The sequence below is a fragment of the Citrus clementina genome, unplaced genomic scaffold (assembly GCF_000493195.1).
Source record: "Citrus clementina cultivar Clemenules unplaced genomic scaffold, Citrus_clementina_v1.0 scaffold_5, whole genome shotgun sequence".
NCBI classification, from domain to species: domain Eukaryota; kingdom Viridiplantae; phylum Streptophyta; class Magnoliopsida; order Sapindales; family Rutaceae; genus Citrus; species Citrus x clementina.
Window position 1 is genome coordinate 31,292,869 of NW_006262201.1, and position 21,362 is coordinate 31,314,230.

General features: G+C 34.2%; 2 protein-coding genes and 1 pseudogene across 2 annotated transcripts; all 3 read left to right on the forward strand.

Annotated features, from left to right (window-relative positions):
• Positions 1-6,994: 6,994 nt before the first annotated feature.
• Positions 6,995-9,134, forward strand: LOC18042602 (trafficking protein particle complex subunit 6B). The gene is made up of 4 exons (XM_006433070.2): positions 6,995-7,192; positions 7,734-7,851; positions 7,933-8,155; positions 8,958-9,134. Exons 1-4 carry the CDS (start codon positions 7,041-7,043, stop codon positions 8,984-8,986), a joined length of 522 nt encoding a protein of 173 aa, XP_006433133.1. The 5' UTR covers positions 6,995-7,040; the 3' UTR covers positions 8,987-9,134.
• Positions 9,135-14,038: 4,904 nt separating this feature from the next.
• Positions 14,039-16,734, forward strand: LOC18042888 (chromosome partition protein Smc). The gene is made up of 2 exons (XM_006433071.2): positions 14,039-15,961; positions 16,181-16,734. The coding sequence occupies exons 1-2, from the start codon at positions 14,416-14,418 to the stop codon at positions 16,318-16,320; spliced, it is 1,686 nt and encodes a 561-aa protein (XP_006433134.1). The 5' UTR covers positions 14,039-14,415; the 3' UTR covers positions 16,321-16,734.
• A 1,187-nt stretch (positions 16,735-17,921) lies between these two features.
• On the forward strand, positions 17,922-20,843 carry LOC18042632 (annotated as a pseudogene).
• The last annotated feature ends 519 nt before the right edge of the window (positions 20,844-21,362 follow it).

Consider the following 21,362-nt stretch of genomic DNA (forward strand, 5'->3'; position numbering starts at 1 on the left):
TTGAAGAAAATATATTGTGGATAAAATTATATATGTTTATATTGTCTTTCAATAAATGGAAAATTTAATTTTACTGAAAATTTTAATACAGAAAATGATAAATTTTATGAAGAAGCTAAGGTTAAAAAGGGCCTATTTTGTAATGAGATGTTGTGGGTTTTAATCTACAACTGTTGTGGGATAAAAGTTAAATTTGTTAAATAAAAACTTATAAATTAGGATAATTAATAAATTTTACACAAACTTTATATATTTAATAATTATTACAAAAATTATAAAAAAAAAAAACGCTAGCTGAGTTGTGGAGCCACAACCCCATACCCAAACGGGTCCTAAATTTACATGAGGATAGTTTAGGAATATAAAATTTCAGATAAAAATCGATTTGAACTTCCAAGAGTGATTTTAGGGGTTCAAATAGAGTAAGGAGTTCACTGTAATTTTTCATTATATTGGAGAAAAAAATGTAAATGAAAGAGATATTAAGGAACTTACTGCAGTTTGTGAGGGATTAACTCACAAAAGACAGAATTTGTTGTGTTTAAATTATTAAATAGATGGATAGTAGTAAGTAGCTCAAACCATATTATAAGAAAATATTGATGTTTTTAAATAATGAAAACTCATGCATTATGTGCGAATATCCATCTTATTAATCACATTATGTAAGATAAATTTTTTAGAATAAGATTTGAGGTATCTAGTATTACTCCTTTTTAAATTAGATACCTATAAATTTGGCATATAACTGAATCTGCAATAAGACTAAATCTTTAATTAGTGAATTTCCTTTGGGATTAGAGAAACCTAATCCTTAATGAATCCTGATTTAAAAACTTGAGTCTCTCTCTCTCTCTCTCTCTCTCTCTCTCTGTATATATATATATTTTTTTTGAATTATTTAAAACGAGTTTATAAAGGGGCACCTTATGGTCCAGCTCTAACATATAACCCAACATAATGATAACGAGTATAATCCTTTTTAGCCTATAAATGTCCATTAAAAGAAATATCTTTAATATTAATGCAATAAGCCAGGAAAACACACTATTAGACACAAATTTAGAAGTAATTTTATAATGAACGAATTGAGATAAATTAAAGGATGAAATAACAAATATTTTAATATAGTGTATTTTTTTTTTCTATGGTGTAGTAAAATTTTTAATTTTCCTTCTTTGCCTTGTTCCTTATTTTATTAAAGTAACATGTTCCCTTATCGTAAAATTACTCTAATTTTAGATATAAATTTCTAATCAATATATCAAATCTCATCTTACATTTAAATCAAATTTGACATAAAATTAAAGAATAATTTATTATTAAACATCACACCACACGCACCTTAAAAGAAGATGAAATTGCTATAGATCCACCACGCAGATATCTTAATATTTATTAAAAAAATTGTAAATACAATTATAGAAACGAGTATAAGCTACTAAATGAAGTTTGGATACTAAAATCTAAATTAGGAAGGTAATCTTAAATATAAGGTAGGCAAATCTACCTTCTCAAAACAAAAAATAATAATAATAATAAGGAAAACAAATCTACTAATATTAAACTAAATTGAACACAGTTGGAACACTAGTTGACAAGTACTATACCCCTATAAATTGAGACTGATTTCATGAACCTCATTGCATAAATTAAAAACACTTACAATCACATTAAGTTATAAATATAGTTCACTTGATCTGTCAAGACAATGGAAAAAGCTTCGGTCAAGTTTACTTTCTTCTTAGTTGTCCTAATTGTAACCGCTTCTTGTAAGAATTAATGTTCCTTTGATTTGATTTTCCTTTTTTTACTCAATATCACAAACCCTATGTTGACAATATATATTTATATATATAATCTGTTGGGGAAAAATTAGGTTTTTAAATTTTATTAAATCTTTGATATTTTCTCTTCCTCTATTTGACATTATGTCTGTATGTTTTCAGCTAAATGAATATGGAAGATTTTTTTTTTAAAAAAAAAAAAGAGAGAGAAAATTGATAAGATCAGTTTCAACCTACAATGCAACCAGTTCCTAGATAATCTCGCAAGAGCTTTTGAAATTTGAATTTAATGCTAAAGGAAGAAATTTTTTCATCCCATGGGCGATAAAAATGGGTACTATTCTATTATTTTATCAAATTTCCTTAATAGTTATGGGTGGAATTATTTACATTTTAAAAACTGCTTTAAACACTTTAATTTTAATAAAAAAATTTGTTATAAAAATAATCATTCTGTGAATTACTATTAAGAAAAAATTCTTATAAGTCAATATTACAAAATTGCCTTGGACAATCGTATAGTATACTCATTATTCAATATAAAATTCTCGATAGTTAGATCAACAATGAGGAAATTAATATTTTAAAAAAAATATTACTGCAAAGTACACGTGATACTTTTTATTTTTTAAAAATAACATAAAAAAGTATTATAAAACTACCACTATTTATCCTTATTTTTCTAATGCAAAATTGTATTAAAACATGGGTGTTCATAGTACATTTTAGGATGTAAGTAGCCCCACCAAAAAAAAAAAAAAATCATTCATACATAAATGAATTATATTTATTTTAACAGTAATATAAATTTTATTTTTAAAAATAATATTTTATAAGGATAAATATGATAAAATTAATAATATTTAGTCAAATTTAGATTTCAAAATAAGAAAACACAAAAGGAAAAGCTAAACAAAGAAACACTACGAGGTCCTTTTTGATATTAAGGCCGAGCAGCTATAGTTTAAAAATTACAGTATTAAAGTGTTTGTATTTATTTATTTTTTTCAATTCATTTGAAATTAGTTATGTTTGGTTTGGACGAAAAACCAAACTAGTTCATGCGCAGCCCTATGTCATTGTGCATGTAGTTTTTGATAGATTTTAAAACACGAGAGAAATGATTAATTTTGCCAAATAAGATGAGTTAAATTTTTGTCCTTATTTTTTCACCATAAATACAGCATGATGTTTCTCTATCTCCCAGTTTTAATTTCTATAAGATGATCCACTCCACACACACACATATATATATATAAGATAGAGAAATGTTTCGGTCCGGAATTTTAAAGTGTGGGAAAGTACGGTAAAGTTTTAAAACCACATGGTTTTAAAGGCTTAAAACTGTAAGCCTTTAAAACCGTGCGGTTTTAAAGCTTTTCCAGACTTTCCCGTACTTTAAAATCCCTAACCAAAAAACTACTAATATAAGATAATGGGGAAAGCATAATCACTCCTCAAATTAACTGTCTTGGTAGCCCTGTTAGCTAATTCCTTTCCTTCTGTAAGGATATCTCTTTCTCTCTATTAAACAATTGAAATGATATCTATTTGAATAATAAGAATATGTTAATTAATTGACCATGGCCGCGTGCATGCATGCAACTTTTGTCAATGCAACAACTTCACAAGTATTGGAGCAGGAGATATGAAGCCACACGTGGATTATGGAGAAGGCGGATTGTCAATTCCCCCTACAGTAATTAACATATATCATTTATCACCCTATTATTTTTATAATGGCTAAAAATTCTTATGACAACATAAATTTACAATATTACCCTTATTTTCAACTGCTCTTTTATTTATATTTATTATAAATTAAATAAATTACATGAATAGAAACTAAATAAAAAATTAAGTATTAAAAACAAAAAATATATGTTTTGATATGAGCAAAAAAAATAATAATAATTTTTTTCTTGTATCATTTATTTTGTGAACATTTTTTTATAACAAGTATTTTGTAATATTTTAAAATTAAATGTAAAAAGTATAGGCAAAATATTTTATTATTTATCTTATAATAAATTTTTATTTGTCATTCAAGTTTTCTTATAATAATTTTTTTATCATTTTATAATAAATTTCTTGTATATTTATTATAAGAAAATTTTCACAAAATAAATAAGTACAAAAAAATATTATCATTAATTTTTTTGCTCATATCAAAACATATATTTCTTGTTTTTTTATTTAGTTTCTATTCATGTGATTTATTTAATTTATAATAAATATAAATAAAAGAGTAGTTGAAAATAAAAGCAATATTATAAACTTATGCTATCAAATGAATTTTTGACCATTACAAAAACAATAAAAAAAATGGTATATGATGATTACTGTAGGAGGGAACAATCTCCCTATAGAGAATGCTATATTGACAGAGATTGCCTCGAAAATTGCCCTAAAGTTAACAATTGAGCTTGTATATACTGCGATGTTAAAAATTTTGGCCAGTGCATGTGGGAGTTGTCTCTTCAATTTAAAATTTCGTGCGGTCCATTTCCAGCAGCTCCATTTGCTGCCTTTAGAGCATCACCAAAAGGCTCTTCAAATAAGATTTTATTACTTATTTGAATAGCCATATCAATATTTAAGACTCCAAAAGACACTCCAATTAAGATTCTTCAAACAAGAGATTATTCTCTCTCTTCAAATTTAGAGAGTTGATTTCTCCCTCTTCAATTTGTATTTTATTATTTTTCATTGGAGAAAGAGAGAAAAGTGCTTTAATTGCTATTGACTTTTTCCTTAAAAAAATAATTATTTGATTAAAATAATATTAACTTATTTCTATTTGAAAAGTCTTTTGGAGAATAAATGAATAATATGTTTTTTCACTCTTTTATTTGTCACATAGGTAAGTAAATAGATATTTAAAGAGTAAAATTAATAGAAGCTTTTAAAGATACTCTTATATAGCTGACGTCAAAGTGTTGTCTCAGGTTTCATTATAATGCAACTTCTTAATTAAATAACTTGCTCCATACTTGTATTAACTGTGTTATATACATGCTGCTTAAGTCATGAGATTAGCCTCCAATAAAAATACACCAATCTTTATTCTCTATTTTTGTTCGAATTGAATTCACCCCGATGTAAAACGCATTCACGACTCTGTGTATCAAAGAGATTGGACTATTTACAAACTTAGTCATTTATTAAAATGATTTATTTAACTTTCTTTTGTATCAAAGTGATTGATAAGCACCCATTTTTCTTTGACAATTAAAGCATGAGTTGAGATCTCTAATGTTGATTTGAGTTTTTTTTTTTCAAATTAAAGACAATTTTATATCCACATAAAACTAATAAATGTTCATAACAATAACGATTGACCGCGAAATATTAATCCCATGCCTTACTAAATTTAGTTCTAGAACTCATTGCGAATCAAACAATATTAATTATTCTTATTAATTAAAGAGTCATAAATAAGTCCCTGGCTTACTTTACATTCATGCCAACACATTATTTTATTCTAAAATAATAATAATAATAATAATCATGGATTTTCATTAGGGATCCATTTTGGTGGCTCATCCCCGCAGCTGCAAAATCCATCCACGCACTTGGGTTTTCCATGTGGCTCACGAGCACATTTAGGTACGCAATCCGCATCGGTTTTGCAAGAGTCGTCTCCATGAACTGCTTCAGGTAAACCTACACAATTAATCAATTAATCATTGTTAATTTTGGGTAAATATTTTGATAAAATGAAATTTGTATTGGGGGAAAAGATATTATTAAACATTTAAATTTTTAAACTATCCAAGTGAAAGAATATTAATTAATTAGTGAAAAGAGAGGTATATTCTTCTTTAATTGTTACCTACAATTTGACCCAATTAGCTAGTTGTATTTTTAAAAAATCACCCATAAAGTCCTATCTCAATTTTTAATTTAAATTAGACAAAAATATTATTTTATCTTTAAAAAATTAGATCCAACAACTACGAAAATATCAATGTCTTATTTAAAATACAAAGACTAACTGGATAACTCGCTCAAATTATAATAAGGACTACGCAATTATTTATCTACAAAATATATACGCACACTACATACCAGAAGCAATGAAGAGCAGGACAACGAAGAAAGCAAATTTGAGGGAAGTTGTCTTCATTTTTCCAAATGTGTGTAATGTACCTGTGGTTATAATAGGAAGAGAGGTGTATTTTATATGAGGTTGTGCTGCGCTTTTATCTTCTTCAAGAATCTGGTTCCTAAGTTGTTTTTTCCTTAAATATAAATGCAGTAATAATGATTCAATTAAGACTTTTCCCAAAAAGGTGGTAATTACCAAAGACAACAAATAAATTTTTAACTTTTTTTATTCCTTCTTTGAAACTTCAACCAAAGTGTTAATCCCCTTATTTGGCAATAACTTTATGAGTGGGATATCCTTTTCAAACTCCTTTTCTGTTTATTTCCTCCTCAATTCCTAAAATAGCCTTTATCTGTAATTTTTCCACAAACAATTTCAACCTCTACCTCCTTTCAGTTATCACTCTTCAACCACTCCCACTTCAAGTTTCTTCTTTTTATAGGAAAGGTTGTCGATAACAACCCAATATTTTATATCCCATGCACTTAGTTTATTATGAGGTTTCTATTTATTTTAGTTTTATACTTTTCAGTTTATGACATTATATTTCAAAATAAATATGTATAAAATACACGCAAGGTTTAGTTATCTCCTAGCATTCTAATAACGTTGGTAATTTATGAAAATTTTATAAAATTATCTTTCCTACAAAAATAAATTGTTAAGTGAAAAAAAAAAACTTTATATCAAATTCTTACTCTTTTACCATTGACCTGTTTTTTCCCAAAAAAAAATTGCAACTTTTAAGTGCTTTAGTGGAGAAAGAGTCAGCTAGAAAAAATCATATATGGATTTAATAAGATAAGATTTTACAGCAAATACAATTCAAGATACAAGGGATAAAATTGTAAATGTATAACAAGAGGGTTTTATAAGAAAAATACAGGGGTGCCAATAGGATCACTCTAACTTTATAAAATATTTAATTTTGTGATTTGATCCCATAGGCCCAACTTTCAACAAAATATAGCATGTGCTTGGAACTGATGGGCCTCAGTTCAACAACCTGGATATTATAAGAACAGGCCCAAAATTATCAGCCTTGTTATTACGAAATTAATAAAATTCGAAATTTAAATAAATGTAAAATAATTTTAATTCTTTTCAGAGTAAACGAATCAGAGAAACAGCAACAGTGAAAAATGGGGAGGGAAGTATCAGAGAGTTGCGTTGACAGCTTGTTAACAGAAATAGTATCCACGTATAACAATCGTTTCTACGCCAACAAGCCAGAGCTTGCAGCCCGTCGGATCGAGGCGATTGGTTATCAGGTCGGTCACCAGCTCTCCGAACGGTACATTCCCTCCCACCTGATCAAAGCCCCGATCTCAGTTTCGGATTTGTATTTTATTTTATTTTACATTTTAGGGTTTTAATAGTAATTTGAAGATTTGGGCTTTTTTAGATCTGATGACGGAATCTGATTTATGTTGTTTGGTTGCTGGGAAAGTTAGGGGAGAGAAAAGAAGTAAAGAGCAATAAAAATGGGATCTTGTTTGGAAATGTAGAAGCTTTAGGTTAATTTTTACTTATTAATTGCTTGAATTTTGCTTTTAGCTAGATATGAAATAGCCCACAAGACTTAGATGGTGATATAAATCACTAGTCTTTATTGGCTTTACTTTTTTATTATTAGTCACACCCTTAAACATTTTGAACGAAGTAATCGGCTATAGTCACTCGATCCAGTGTTCTTCTACTTGTGTAGTTCGGTTGGTTGGTTGATAATGTGTTCGAAGCAAAAGAGTGGGTACTTTGTGAAAGCCTTCAATACTTTGATACTCAAACTCGAATAGCTATTTACATTCTTTATTTACTGTTTTTGTGCTTTCCAGGTATACAATGGAGAGGCCACGCTTTAGTGATCATCTAGAGGCGATAAAGTTCATCTGCAAGGACTTTTGGTCTGAGCTCTTCAAGAAGCAGATAGACAACTTGAAGACGAACCATAGAGTATGTTTAAGAACCCACAATCAATTTGGTGCTGGAGATCTTAGTTTACGTTTGCTGAGATTGCCTTTGTTTGTCTTGTAGGGTACCTTTGTATTGCAAGACAATCGGTTTCGATGGCTTTCACGTATCTCGACTGATCCATCAGTCGAAAATACTGAATCTCAAGATCCTTCTGCTGCAGCTGAAAGCAAGGCATCCCTAGCAACCATGCACGTGTACTTCCCCTGTGGAATTATAAGGGGAGCTCTCTCAAACTTGGGGATTCCTTGTGCGGTTTCGGCCGACATATCCAATCTTCCTGCATGTAAGGAACTGCTCTTGAGTTATTCAGTGCTTTCTTTTTATGATATTTAATTATTTTTGCAAGCTGTCTTTTATAAGTGCATACCGTGTCATATACAAAAGGGGGCTAGCTTCTGATTTCCTTGCATGAAGCCAAACACGCTTATGTGTTCCCCCTTTTACGAACTCAAGCGTTGGTAAATCAATTTTTGTTGAAGTTGCTAATTAAGCTCCTTTAGTATCTACAATGTAGGCATCCAGTCATCTGGAGCTGCCATGCCTACTTTTGTTATTCACTACCATTGCTTTCTCCCTTCTTTTTTTTATTTTTTTCCCTCTTTCCTTCTTAAAATAAAAAGTATTGAAATATGTTATGCCGTGATTTTTCTCCATAAACTTAGACAAGAATCTCTCAAGTACTCTTGCGTGTAATTTAAGCTCTTTTGGATTAGTTTGCTCATGCCTTAGTGTTTTCATCTTTGCAAGCTTCTTTCAGTTGCACTGTATACTCTGACTAAATTAATTAAATTTTGAATTTCACAAGGCGCTCCAACATCTCCACTTCTCCATTAATTTTCTCTTTTCAACCCAACCTAGCAGTTATGCTTTGTCCCCCTAAGTCTTTGGCAATTTCTCTTAATAACTTTTACTTGTCAAGTCTTTTTGTCATGGTAGGTTAACTTTCATTGGTTGTTCAAAAGATAATGCTCTACATTTATTTTTTCTATTTAATTTGCTTTCTATATTTCTCTGACAATTACAATTCTTACCCTTAATAATGCATTTGAAAACATACATCTGTCTGTGTGTACATCAATGAACAGGTTCATTTGTGGTCCGTATAAAGGCCTGATAAGCATTTTGGCAGACTGTGATTAAGAATGGGGTTGAAGCATATAGCTAGTTTTGACAGATCTGTACTGGAAAACTATTAATGCCCAATTGTTGAAAATACCGAAAGTACCATATGAGCCCTTGGGATGAACTCCTGTTGCTTTGTAGATTTCAGATTATGGATACAGATATTTTGAAATTGTGATAAGTGATTACTGAAGAGCCATTTTCTTGGTCCTCTCTTCACATCCATTGTAAAAGCAGACTATTCAATGGTTTCATCCTCACCCAACCTCGTCATTGTCAAATTTTTGGATAGCAGTAATGGATTATTATTTTCCCTCCTATTTCTTCATTTTTCATAGGCTGAGATGCAGTAGTGGATGAATCATTTTACCAAACATGTCGATTCAAATGCCTTAATTCATTAGTCCAAGATGACTTTAAAAATTAAATTCAATGAGGTCCACAGCTCCCCCAATGGGAGCTTGCCATATGCACAATGGTGCACCAAATCTGTCCTCTTTGAAAATTACTTGTTTTGGATTATATTTTACTTAAACAATGGTCAATGGTTAAATTTTCTGAAGAATTCGCAAAACATTAGATGGAATCATGGAATTTGCAAAACAATGTTTGATAATTGATATTCGATGCTGCTTGGCATCAGAAAACCTTGGGAGAAATTTTGGCTGGAAGAGTTCACAAATGCAGTTGCGTAATTGCTAACACGTATTTTTAACGGTAGCAGCTAATTGACAGTAGTGAGCCAGTTGCTAGTGAGTCGTCCTTTTTTCGGGGAAATATTTATTACCATAGATTTATAAAGTTATTAGCACCATATCAAAATCCCAGAATGGGCTTAGGAGAACGGATTCTTTTTTCTGGTAGCATAAACCTTTCAGTCAAATATCCCAAAATGAGTAAAATGAACACCTATAACAAGCTCATGCAATAAAGCTATTGAAAATTTGGAACTCATTAAAGTGGTTCCAAACTCTTCTTTTTGAAGCAAAGGTCTTAACTTTATGCCCAAAACCATGCCAGGCGTTTTCAACTTTGAAAGGGAATTGCCTGAAAGTAACGGGCCAACAGGCGGTGACAAGGTTTTTGGCCTCTTCTGCGTACGGCCGGTTAGCTCTTCTGCAACCGTTCACACTAGTTTATTTTGCATGCTTTTTACGTGCCTTCAATTTTCATCACCTGGATTTGTTTTAGTTTCTAAAATGGAGTACTGTGGTAAACTCATTTGCAAAACAAACTAAAGAAGTTGATATGAAGATAAGGTTTTGCTGACATTCTTTGTGACCCAAGCCTCCAGAGGAAGCTTTTCTTGAGTTGACAGCTCCAAGATCTTGATCGGATGCTGATTTGAAGTTGGAAGTGAGCATACCATTATGTATTGAAGATTTGAAGGCACCATTTTCCTCTCTAAATTAATTTGACATATAAATTTTGATCACTGAATTAGCTTGTATAAAAATTAAGTGTAAATTTTTTTCTGAAATTAATTAGGTTCAACCCCACTGCTCATTTTGCAATTGGCTGTCTTGTATATTAATCTTTCTCTCGAAATTAACTTTACGTGTAAATTTTAACAATGGGGGACAAGGACATAACTCATTTTATTTACACCAAACAAGATATTGAATAGAAATTTATAAACGTAATCTAATCCCAAGCTTTTAATCAGGAGTTCTGCTATTTGCCCCCCATGTCAAATCCCGGGTCAAACCCCGAAACGGCAGCATAGGTCGTCGTTTTCCGCTCTTATTTTTTTTGCTTTGATTCGTTTAGAAACGACACCGTTCTGCTTCAATTTTATTTTTCTTTGTTCTGATCTTTTCCTTCTCTTCATTTAACCCAACTACAGACCCATTGCTCTCTTCTCTTCATTCTCTTCATCAACCGACAGCCACGTTCGTTTGCAAATCCTTCAGAACCCAGCTGCCCCTTCGTTTGCCTCGTTCCATTTTCCTTCATCGAACTGAAATACAGGATGCCTGCATAGTCTCCTCGTTCTCTTCTCTTCTATAATCAATCCATATTGGGTTGTCTTACAAAAAAAACTGATAACAAATTTGGGCAGACAGCAAAAGAAGGTGATTATGCAGTTTTTCTTGATAACAAACTTGGGCAGACAAAGTTTGATGGTGGATATGTTCACAATGGGTCATTGAAGGCTGCAAGGTGTGTTTTCGATGCCGAGTGTGAATTTTTAAGGGGCTTGGTTGACAGGAACCCAAATTATACTTTGACATTTGCTGGGCATTCATTGGGGGCAGGGGTGGTGGCATTGTTGGTGTTGATTGTGGTTCAGAATCTGGACAAGTTGGGGAACATTGAGAGGAACAAAATCAGATGCTTTGCTATTGCACCTACTAAGTGTATGACACTGAATTTGGCAGTGAGATATGAATGGATCGTGAATGGCTGTGAGAGGAAGGGGAAGACGGAAGAGAAAGAGAAAGCAATGGTTTTGCCTTAGCCAAAACGGCGTCGTTTAGGGAGAATGAAAGAGGAAAAAAAAAAGATGAAACGATTTACACCAAACAAGATATTGAATAGAAATTTATAAACGTAATCTAATCCCAAGCTTTTAATCAGGAGTTCTGCTATTTGTCCCGGGTCAAATCCCGGGTCAAACCCCGAAACAGCAGCATAGGTCGTCGTTTTCGGTTCTTTTTTTTTTGTTTTGATTCGTTTAGAAACGACACCGTTCTGCTTCAATTTTATTTTTCTTTGTTCTGATCTTTTCCTTCTCTTCATTTAACCCAACTACAGACCCATTGCTTCTTCCTCTTCGTTCTCTTCATCGACCGACAGCCACGTTCGTTTGCAAATCCAACTGCAAATCCTTCAAAACCCAGCTGCCCCTTCGTTTGCCTTGTTCCATTTTCCTTCATCGAACTGAAATACAGGATGCCTGCATAGTCTCCTCACTCCTCGTCTTAAGCTTAGCCAGTCCCCATTGTTGTATCCAACTCCAAACCCATTTTCTGATGCTCCCGTCTCTCTCTCGCATAAAGCAGGCTTGCTGCTGTCTGAGACTGACTCAATGTCCTATTCCCCAACACTTTTCTTATGGAAGCTCCAAAATTTCTCCTCAGCATCAGATTCCAATCTACCCAAAGTCACAACCCTTGAGAACTTAATTAAGATTTGGCAGCCATTCGCAATCCCTAGTCTATTATTCATTAATCTAGTCTCATTCGGTTAGGATGGTGGTATTTTATTCAAGTTAAAGGACATATTTTGCACTAGTAAGGAAATTTTCAGATTCTCAGGTCAAACACGCAACTTTATACTTTCCTGCACAACAACATATATAGCTGCAGAGTCTCTTTGTTGTTGAAATGGATCAAGACATAAAAACATATGAGCACAAATTTTCGAGGACAATCTCCAAGTTCAAAGGAAGAAATTAATGGTAATGAAATAATCATGATGCGAGATATGATTCATATAAACACAACCCAGAAGCATGCATAAGTTTAATAATTTATACACATCAATCTACACTATGCTTCAAACTGAAGAAACCAGGGGCATCATTTTTCAGTTCAGGTATATTATTGTTTCTCTTCTCTTCGTTCCCAGCAAATCAGAACAAAGAAAAAAATTAAAAGTAGAAACGGTGTGATGAAGAGAACGAAGAGGAAGAAGCAAGGGGTGTGCAGCTGGGTTAAGTTAAACAAAGAGAAAGAAGCTGGGTTAAGTTAAACGAAGAGAAAGAAGAAATCAGAATAGAGTAAAAAGAATAGAAGCAAAAACGGTGTCGTTTCAAAAATAATCAAAACAAAAAAAAATAATAGACGAAACGACGGCCTATACTGCCGTTTCGGGGTTTGACCCGGGATCTGATTCGGGGTAAGTAGCATTTTCCGTATATTTTTTCCTTTTTTTAATGAGTTCTGCTATTTACCCCGGGTCAAACCCCGAAATTAATGCAAACGACGCCGTTTCGTGAATTTTTTTTTTTTTTTATCTCCATCAAACGACGCCGTTTGCTATGCTTTTTCATCTCCGTATCAGCACTGCATCAATTGAATTTGCTAAGTACTTCTCGGTCCCTTAAGCCAACAAGAAGCTTGAATGAACACTGTACCACGATTTACAGGCCGCGAGAGAGAAAATGAAAAGAGATATATTTCTTTTGTCATTTATATCTCATATTTACAGAATAATGCCCGCAACTTTCCCTGCCAGAATTCTTGATGATCTTTCCCACCCCCTTTGCTATTCCACACTACACAGATATAATCATGCGATTTCCCTGAACTTTTCCATTTTTATCTTTGTTTAAGGATGAATCCCCGAGTTCAAGCTTAATCTGCAACCATTCATCTGACGCTGACCAGTTTAGAATCCAGGGCAATGGGATAATGCCAGAGACCAAAAATGGATAGGACAAATTTTTACAAAATTTTCTCGTCCACCTTGACAACCTCGAGGACTGTGGCGTTGCAAAAGAAGCATCTCAAGCAATTTAGAAGATGCCGACTTATGCAGCCATGACATGACCGATGGGAACACGGCACAAACTGTGCATCTGCTTCACTTGCATAACAGATGCAGCACATGCCAAGAAAGAGGAATGGGATTTCAAGACTGTTGCGCCAAGACGGGAAGAGAAGCTCGGGTAAAACGAAGAAAGAGGTTTGTGAATGACAGAGAACAGGGTTTTTTGCAGAGGGGTAAAACGAAGAGGAAGACAAAGCGCTGGGATCTCGTTGCTTTTGCCTTTTTTCTAAACCAAACGGTGCCGTTTTACAGAGAATTAAAACATGAAAAAGAAATGAAGACATCGTTTTGATTATTTTCGGGGTTTGACCCGGGGTTTGACCCGGGGAATATAGCATTTTCCTTTTCCTTTAATCAGTCAATTGACACGATTTCAAGTAGCAAACGCTTCGATAGTCTGATGGTACTGGTACGTGTGAAATAAACAGGACTTATTTGACACGATTTCAAAATTATCGGTCTTTTTAATTTCGGAGAAACCAAGAGGCTGCATGGTAAAATATCCTAGATATATTTATAAGTACAAATGTCATTGACTTAGCAGAAACTGGTCAGTGAAACGTCAAGAAGTCCCAAAACTCGCCACGCCAGCTAGTATGAGCGGCGGGCCGACCATCGGTGACAAGATTTTAGGCCTCTGCAGTGTTTTGGCCATGGCCGGTTAGCTCTTCTGCAACTGTAATTTTACTTCAGTTTGCTTAATTTATACTTGCGTTGCATTTTTATCACCTGGGCTTGCTTCAGTTTCCAAAGTGGATGTGTGTTTTAAAAAAAAAAAAAACACTTTGGAGGAGCTGAAACTTTACATAGATGGTTTGAGCTTGCACTGTTGCACATGCACATGCTAATTCAATCATTATTTATTTAGAGGAAAAGTTTGATTCAACTATAAAATCATTTTAATTACGAACTCAAGAAGTGGATATGAAGACTAGGACTAATGAGATAAGAGGCTTTAATTTGAAGCTTCAATGTAAGGAAAGGCAGTTGCGTTTTCTTGAGAAGAGGATCGGAGAAAGTAAAGGTGAGTTAGCTTTGGTGCAAAAAGAGATTGAAGAATGTAACAGTGAGCTTTGGTGTAAAGAAAAAGAATTGGGTTTGGTTCAAAAGAGGATTCGAGGATGTAATGGCGAGCTTCAGTCGAAACAGGGTGAGTTAGCTTTGGTGGAAAAGGAGATTGAAGAATCTAACAGTGAGCTTCAGTCTAAGGAAATAGAATTGGGTCTGGTTCAAAAGAGGGTTGGAGAATGCAACTGTGAGCTTGAGTGTAAGCAACAACAATTGGGTTTGGCTCAATCAGAAGAGGATTTGCTGAAAAATTCGTTGAAAAATTCAATTGAGCACTGGTCACAGAAGCTTAATTTGACGAAGGAAGAACTGAGTTTGCTTCAAAAGTCAATTAGAGAATGTAAGGGTGAACTTGACAGTAAGGAAAGACAATTAGCAGTTGTTCAGAAGAGGATTGGAGAATTTAATAATGAGCTCCAGTCAAAGGAGAATGAACTAAATTTGGTGAAAATTGTGGTTGAGCACTGTTTGCAGAAGCTTAATTTGAAAAAGGAAGAACTGAGTTTGCTTCAAAAGTCAAATGGAGAATGGAACGGTCAGCTTGAGTGTGGAGAAAGACAATTGGACTTGGTACAGAAGCTTAATCTGAATGAGGAAGAACTGAGTTTGCTTCAAAAGTCAATTGAGAAATATCATGCGGATCATAAGCGGTTGGAACCGGAGAGTGGGATTAAAGATTGTAGTCAGCAAATTGAGTTGAAAGAAAAGAAATTGAGACAAATCCAAAGCTCGATTGAGGAATGTGAGAAAGAGCTTGCAATCAAGGAGAGACATATATCTGATTATGAAGAAAAACTTAAAGCTAAAGAGAAGCTATATGATGAGATTAAGAAGTCTATCAAAGAACTTGAATCTGCAAAGAAAGAATTGGAACAACCTAAAAGTTTGACAGACAATGAAGAGACACGGCTACTATCTCTTCAATCTATGAACAATGGAAGAAGCCTTCAATTGATCTTGAATCAGCATTTGCAGAAGCACGATTTGATATTTGGTCAAATTTCCCAGACACTCACAAAAGCGTGTGACCCTGCCTTGCTGGTGTTAGATGCAATGCAAGGATTTTACCCTCCTCATTCAAGGAAGGGAGATATGGAGTTTGATGTGAGCATTATTAAGAGGACTTGTATTCTTTTGTTAGAGCAGTTATCAAATATAGCACCAGATATCAATCCTCAAGTACGAGATGAGGCTATGAAGATGGCAGGGGAATGGAAGAAGAAGATGGGAGTTATAGGGGAGAATTCTTTAGAGGTGCTGGGGTTTTTGCATCTTTTAGCTGCCTATAGATTGGCACCTGCTTTTGATGGTAATGAACTTGAAAGTCTTCTTGATATTGTTGCTCACTACAGACAAACAGCTAAATTACGCCAAAGCCTTGGATTTGCGGATAAAGTAACTGGTAAGCTGTTTGTTATTAAAATTTAGTTGTATCGGGTGCTATCCGTGCTCGCTATAGTATTGCATTGTTGATTATTTTGTGAGAATCCTGTTCACAATTTGTTATATCCAACTTAAAAGCCACCGTAATGTATTATTCCCTTGATGTTATATTAGAAGGAAAAAGATTATGTTTCTGGTCCAACAAGGTTCTTAGTAATTAAATGGCGTTGTATTTCAGTTGTCCCTTGGAGTAGCATTGGAATGGATCAAGCAGAGAACAGTAGAATGAATCACGGTATTGGTCCTGCTGTCTTCAGGGAGCAACTGCAACTTCAAAATTACAACAAACGTCCTCGGATGGAACCATCTACTAAATGAGCCTATTCCCCTCAAGTTCGAGCTTTGATATCCTAAGTAAGAGATCTTCAGTTTAGCAGTGTGGACATGGCAGTAGAGGGCAAACATACTTCCATCATTTCACCTCGTAATCACTCAAGGTTCACAGCAAATTTGGTTGCCGCACAGTCAAATGTTGCAGGAAAAGCAAAACCTTCGTATTCCAGCACAAGCACTTCTAGTTGAAGTGATGGTGCTCTCCTTAGATAGTGCTGTTAGATGCTAACTAACATAGTTTTCCTTACAGTGGTGTGCCTTTGGTTTGTCTCCTCCCCCTTTTTGGTACCTGACTTGATTGTAGAAAAATAAAGTTGTTTCGGTTGGGGAATTCCTGGCAACAAATCTGTACTTTTGCAATACTGGCCATACACATTTTATATTATATTTACCATATTTGAAAAAGTGTTTAGTTTATTTAGAAAAAAATAAATTAGATTTTAAGAATCCAGTACTATAAAAAAGTACGTTAAACTGGGGATACAATCATTTTCACATTTTTTTCTTTAACTTCGATAAACTTTGACTTAATAACTTCCATTTTAATCCTTTTTTTTAAGAGATTTTCTAAATATTTTAAATATCAAAAGTCAGAACGATATTAATTTTTATAAATTAATAACAATAAAAGAGAAAGCCTCCAAAACATCTCTTTTAAAAATTTTCAGACAAATGAGTACTTGTAATAATATGTGCCAATGAAAATGCCTACTTAATTATTCCCAAAAGTTGGCCACTGTTATGAAACAGAGTTTTTTGTTACTTCTCTAAAACTTTCCTGTTAAGAGAAGGATTTTCTTCCTTGTCTTCTTATTTTTTTTCCAAGTATTTCCTACATTATTTAGGATTCCTTTTCAAACACAACTTCAATAAGCAATTATAAATTGTGATGCCGTGAAGGCTAATCCTCAAGCAATTAATCAACCTTTCAGGCTTTGAGAAGACACCCTGCAGTGTTTGATTTTGCTTACCTTGTCACTGACATTGCAATTTTATCATCAGGGCTTGTTTTAGTTTCTAACCTCTGAGCTGTGATATGTCTAATCAGGTAGAGTTGAGAGTAGCTGAGTTGAAGAAAGAAACTCTTCGTAGATCGTTTGATCTTCCACACGAACAACTTGGCCTGTTCACTGCTCAATGGATACAGGAACTCTTTGATTTAACCATGAAATCACTTGAAAAGCAAAGTAGTAGTAGTATTGATGTTGATATGAAGATTAGGTTGTTAGATGAGCGTGCTAAGGAGATTGAAAATAAAGAGAGTGAGCTCGTTTTGGTTGAAAAAAAGATTAAAGATTGTAATTTTGAGCTTGCATGCAAGGAAAAAGAATTGGGTTTCGTTCGAAAGCGGATTGGAGTGTGTAATAGTGAGCTTCAATCGAAAGAGGATGAACTAAATTTGGTGAAAAATTCGGCTGAGAAGTGGCCGAAGAGGCTTAATTTGAAGAAGGAAAAACAGAAGCGATTAGAATCGTTGGACGGGTTGATTAGATCGTACGGAGCAAATTGAGTTGAAAGAAAGGGAAGTGAGGGAAAGTGAGAAAGAGCTTGTGTTGATGAAGGAACAAAAAGCTTCGATTCGGGCAATGATTGAGGCTTGTACAGAAAAGCTTGAAGCTATAGAGGAGTCATATGATGCTGTTAAGGCAAAACTTGAATCTGAAAAGAGAGAATTGGAGCTGACCCAAACTTTTATGAAAGACCTCTTGGTGAAGCTTCGTTTATATGAGGACAATTTACAGTCACTACAGAGTACTGTCAGACTGCGAGAAAATGAACTTGAATGCAAAGAGAAGGAGCTTGAACTGAAAGAAAGGGAGTTCTGCAGAATACAAGAACGCATTGAAGAATCCTGTCAGAAACTTTTATTAAAGGAGAATCAGTTGAAATCTGTCCAAGCTTGCATTGAAGACTGCAGCAAGTAGGACCAAGTGAAAGAAAAGGAGTTAATTTCAGTTGGAAAATCAATTGTGAAATGGTCAGAGGAAATTGAACTAAAGAAGAAGCAACTTTCTAAGGGGCAGGAAACAAATGAGCAGCAACTTGATTTGATTCAAACATTGACCACTACATACACCATAGGGCGCAAAGAGAAGGAGAAGCATTTGGATTCACTCAAAAAAGATCTAGAAGACCGAGTGCAAGATCTTGAAATAAAAGAGAGACAATTTGAGGAACGTGTAAGGGAGTTTGAATTACGAGAGAGAGAGTTTGATTCTCTCCGAAAAGCAGTTGAAGATTCCAGTAAAAATCTGGAGTTGAGACAGAAAAAATTGTCTGACATCCTCCAGTTGCATCCGAAGAGATCTGCAGCACCTGAAAATTTGACAAGCAGCGGAAGAAATCTGCAGATTCTATTGAATCAGCATTTGCGGAGACATGATGTGATATTTTGTAACGTTTTCGACACTATTAGAAAAGCAGCTGACCCTGCATTGTTGGTGTTAGATGCCATGTCAGGATTTTACCCTCCTCATTCAAGGGAGGGATATGTGGAGTTTGATGTGAGCATTATTAGGAGGACTTGTATTCTTTTGTTAGAGCAGTTATCAAGTTTAGCACCAGAGATTAATTCTCAAGTACAAGGTGAGGCTTTGAAGGTGGCAGTTGAGTGGAAGAAGAATATGGAAGATACGGTGAAGGATTCTTTGGTGGTGTTGGGTTTTTTGCATCTTTTAGCTGCCTATAAATTGGCTTCTGCTTTTGATGGCAATGAACTTGCAAGTCTTCTTGATATTGTTGCTAATCATAGACAGACACCTAAATTACGCCGAAGCCTCGGATTTGCAGATGAAGTACCTGTTATGCATCACGGTATTGCTACTTCAGGCTCCGGGGAGCAACTGCAAATTCAGAATCCTTATAAACGTCCTCGGACAGAAACTTACCTGCTACTAATATAGGCGCCTGGACCCCTCAAATTCCATCTTCTGATATCCTGAGCGAGAGTTCTCCAAGTAGGCAATGTGGAACAGCTAAATACACTTCTATCATTTACCTCCTCGTAATCAATCAGGGTTTCACAGCAAACATGGGTGTCGGGTAAAGTCTTTGTTGCTCTCCATAGATAACAGTGACAGATGCTATCGTAGGGTTTCCAGCTTCTTGATTTTGTAATTAAAGTGATCTCATATTTAAATCAAAGCGTTCCTATAAAGCTTTCCAGCGAGCAGTGAACGTAGTTATTTAATTAGTTTGTTCATATGCATGATCAAACCATCTTTGTACAGTTTCAACTCCTCTGGGGTTTTCTACACACTCATCATCCACTTTAGAAACTAATCCCAACCCAGGAAAATAAAAAAGCAAATTCAACCAAAAGCATTTACACCAAAAGCTACTCTCTCATTCCATAACTTCCCGCACATTATAATTAACAAGTTAAATAAAGCCAACCGAGTGAGAACTAGTAGAAGAAACATTTTCCTTTACTCATAGCTGCCTCTGCTTTTCCTGTAATGCATACAAATAATACCTTTCCCATCAACCATTTCTTCAAATAATTCAGAACAACACTTGTATTGCATGTTTGACACAACCCATTAATCAAAAGTAATAAAATATAATCACATTTGGGTTACAACCAAATGCATTTACAATCACTCAACAGTACTATCAGACTGCGGGAAACTGAAAGTTGAATGTAAAGAGAAGGAGACTGAATTGAAAGCGAGGGAGTGCGCTGGATTTCAAAAACGCCATGAAGATCGCTGTCACGAACTCGCATTAAAGGAGAATCGTTCAAAATCTGTCCAAGCATCTGTTGAAGACTTCAGCAAGGAGTTCCAAGTACAAGAAAAAGAGCTAATTTCAGTAGGAAAATCAATAGTGAAATGTTCAGAGGATCTTGAATCAAAGAAGAAGGAACTTTATTTTATACAAAAATTCTGCAGAAAAACCGTCAAAGGAGCACGAATCAAACGAGCTGCAACTTCATTTGATTCAAACTATGACCACGGCATGCCTCTGTGAGCTGAAGGAGAAGGAGAAGCATTCTACTGCACACCTAAACAACTGGAAGAACACTTGCAAGAGCTTGAAATGAAACAGACACAATTTGAAGTACTTGTTAAAGCATTCTACAGTTGCTAAATGCAATGTCAGGATTTTACCCTCCTCATTGAAGGGAGCAGGAGATGGAGTTTGATGTGAGCATTGTTAGGAGGACTTGTATTCTTTTGTTAGAGCAGTTATCAGATGTGGCATCAGAGATTAATCCTCTGGTACGAGACGAGGCTATGAAGGTGGCAGGAGAGTGGAAGGAGAAGATGAGAGCAGCAGTGGAGAATTCTTTGGAGGTGCTGGGGCTTTTACATCTTTTAGGTGCCTTCAGATTGGCACCTGCTTTCGATGGTAATGAACTTGAAAGTCTTCTTGCTATCGTTGCTGAGGATAGACAGACACCTAAATTATGCCGAAGCCTTGGATTTGCGGACAAAGTGCCTGGTAAGCTCTCTGTTATTGAAATTCAGATGTATTGGTTGCAGCTTGTGCTCTTTATTAAATAGTATATTTGCATGTGCTCTGAGAATTATAATTTTGCACCCCTCTACTATCTTTTATAAAACTCTCTCCAATAATCCTATTACTATTACAATTATATTAGAGGACAAATCAATCTAAATTAATCCCTATATTTTTCTTTCTTTAAGTTTCTATCTCTAACTCTTTACACCCACACAATTACACCCAAGTATTTTGGATTCTCATATGTATTATATTTTTTTGAGTTAAATAAATATAATTTAACCATTGAAAATTTTATAAAAGAACTGTAATTGGACATGAGTGAAAGAAATTAATTTTTTTTATTTAATCGGAGAGAAACGGTTAGAATAAGATTTTTGGGAACTAAAGTAGGTTTCCACGAGAAAAGGAGACTGAAAAGAAAATTAAAGGTGTGCTAGAATTAATTCACCTTGGCGTACAATTTCAGTTCAATTTGGTTTGGGATACCAAATTTGTTAAAGAGTGGTGCGATATATTAACACTCTAAAATCCTTAAAAAAACCCGGTTCTAATTTCTT

Excerpts from the sequence above, each read along its gene's own strand:
- LOC18042888 (XM_006433071.2), top strand. The coding sequence starts at position 14,416 with ATGAAGACTAGGACTAATGAGATAAGAGGCTTTAATTTGAAGCTTCAA. Across the intron at positions 15,962-16,180 it reads ATTTGCGGATAAAGTAACTG|TTGTCCCTTGGAGTAGCATT; the intron begins GTAAGCTGTTTG and ends GTTGTATTTCAG.
- LOC18042602 (XM_006433070.2), top strand. The coding sequence starts at position 7,041 with ATGGGGAGGGAAGTATCAGAGAGTTGCGTTGACAGCTTGTTAACAGAA. Across the intron at positions 7,852-7,932 it reads ACTTGAAGACGAACCATAGA|GGTACCTTTGTATTGCAAGA; the intron begins GTATGTTTAAGA and ends TTTGTCTTGTAG. Across the intron at positions 8,156-8,957 it reads CATATCCAATCTTCCTGCAT|GTTCATTTGTGGTCCGTATA; the intron begins GTAAGGAACTGC and ends ATCAATGAACAG.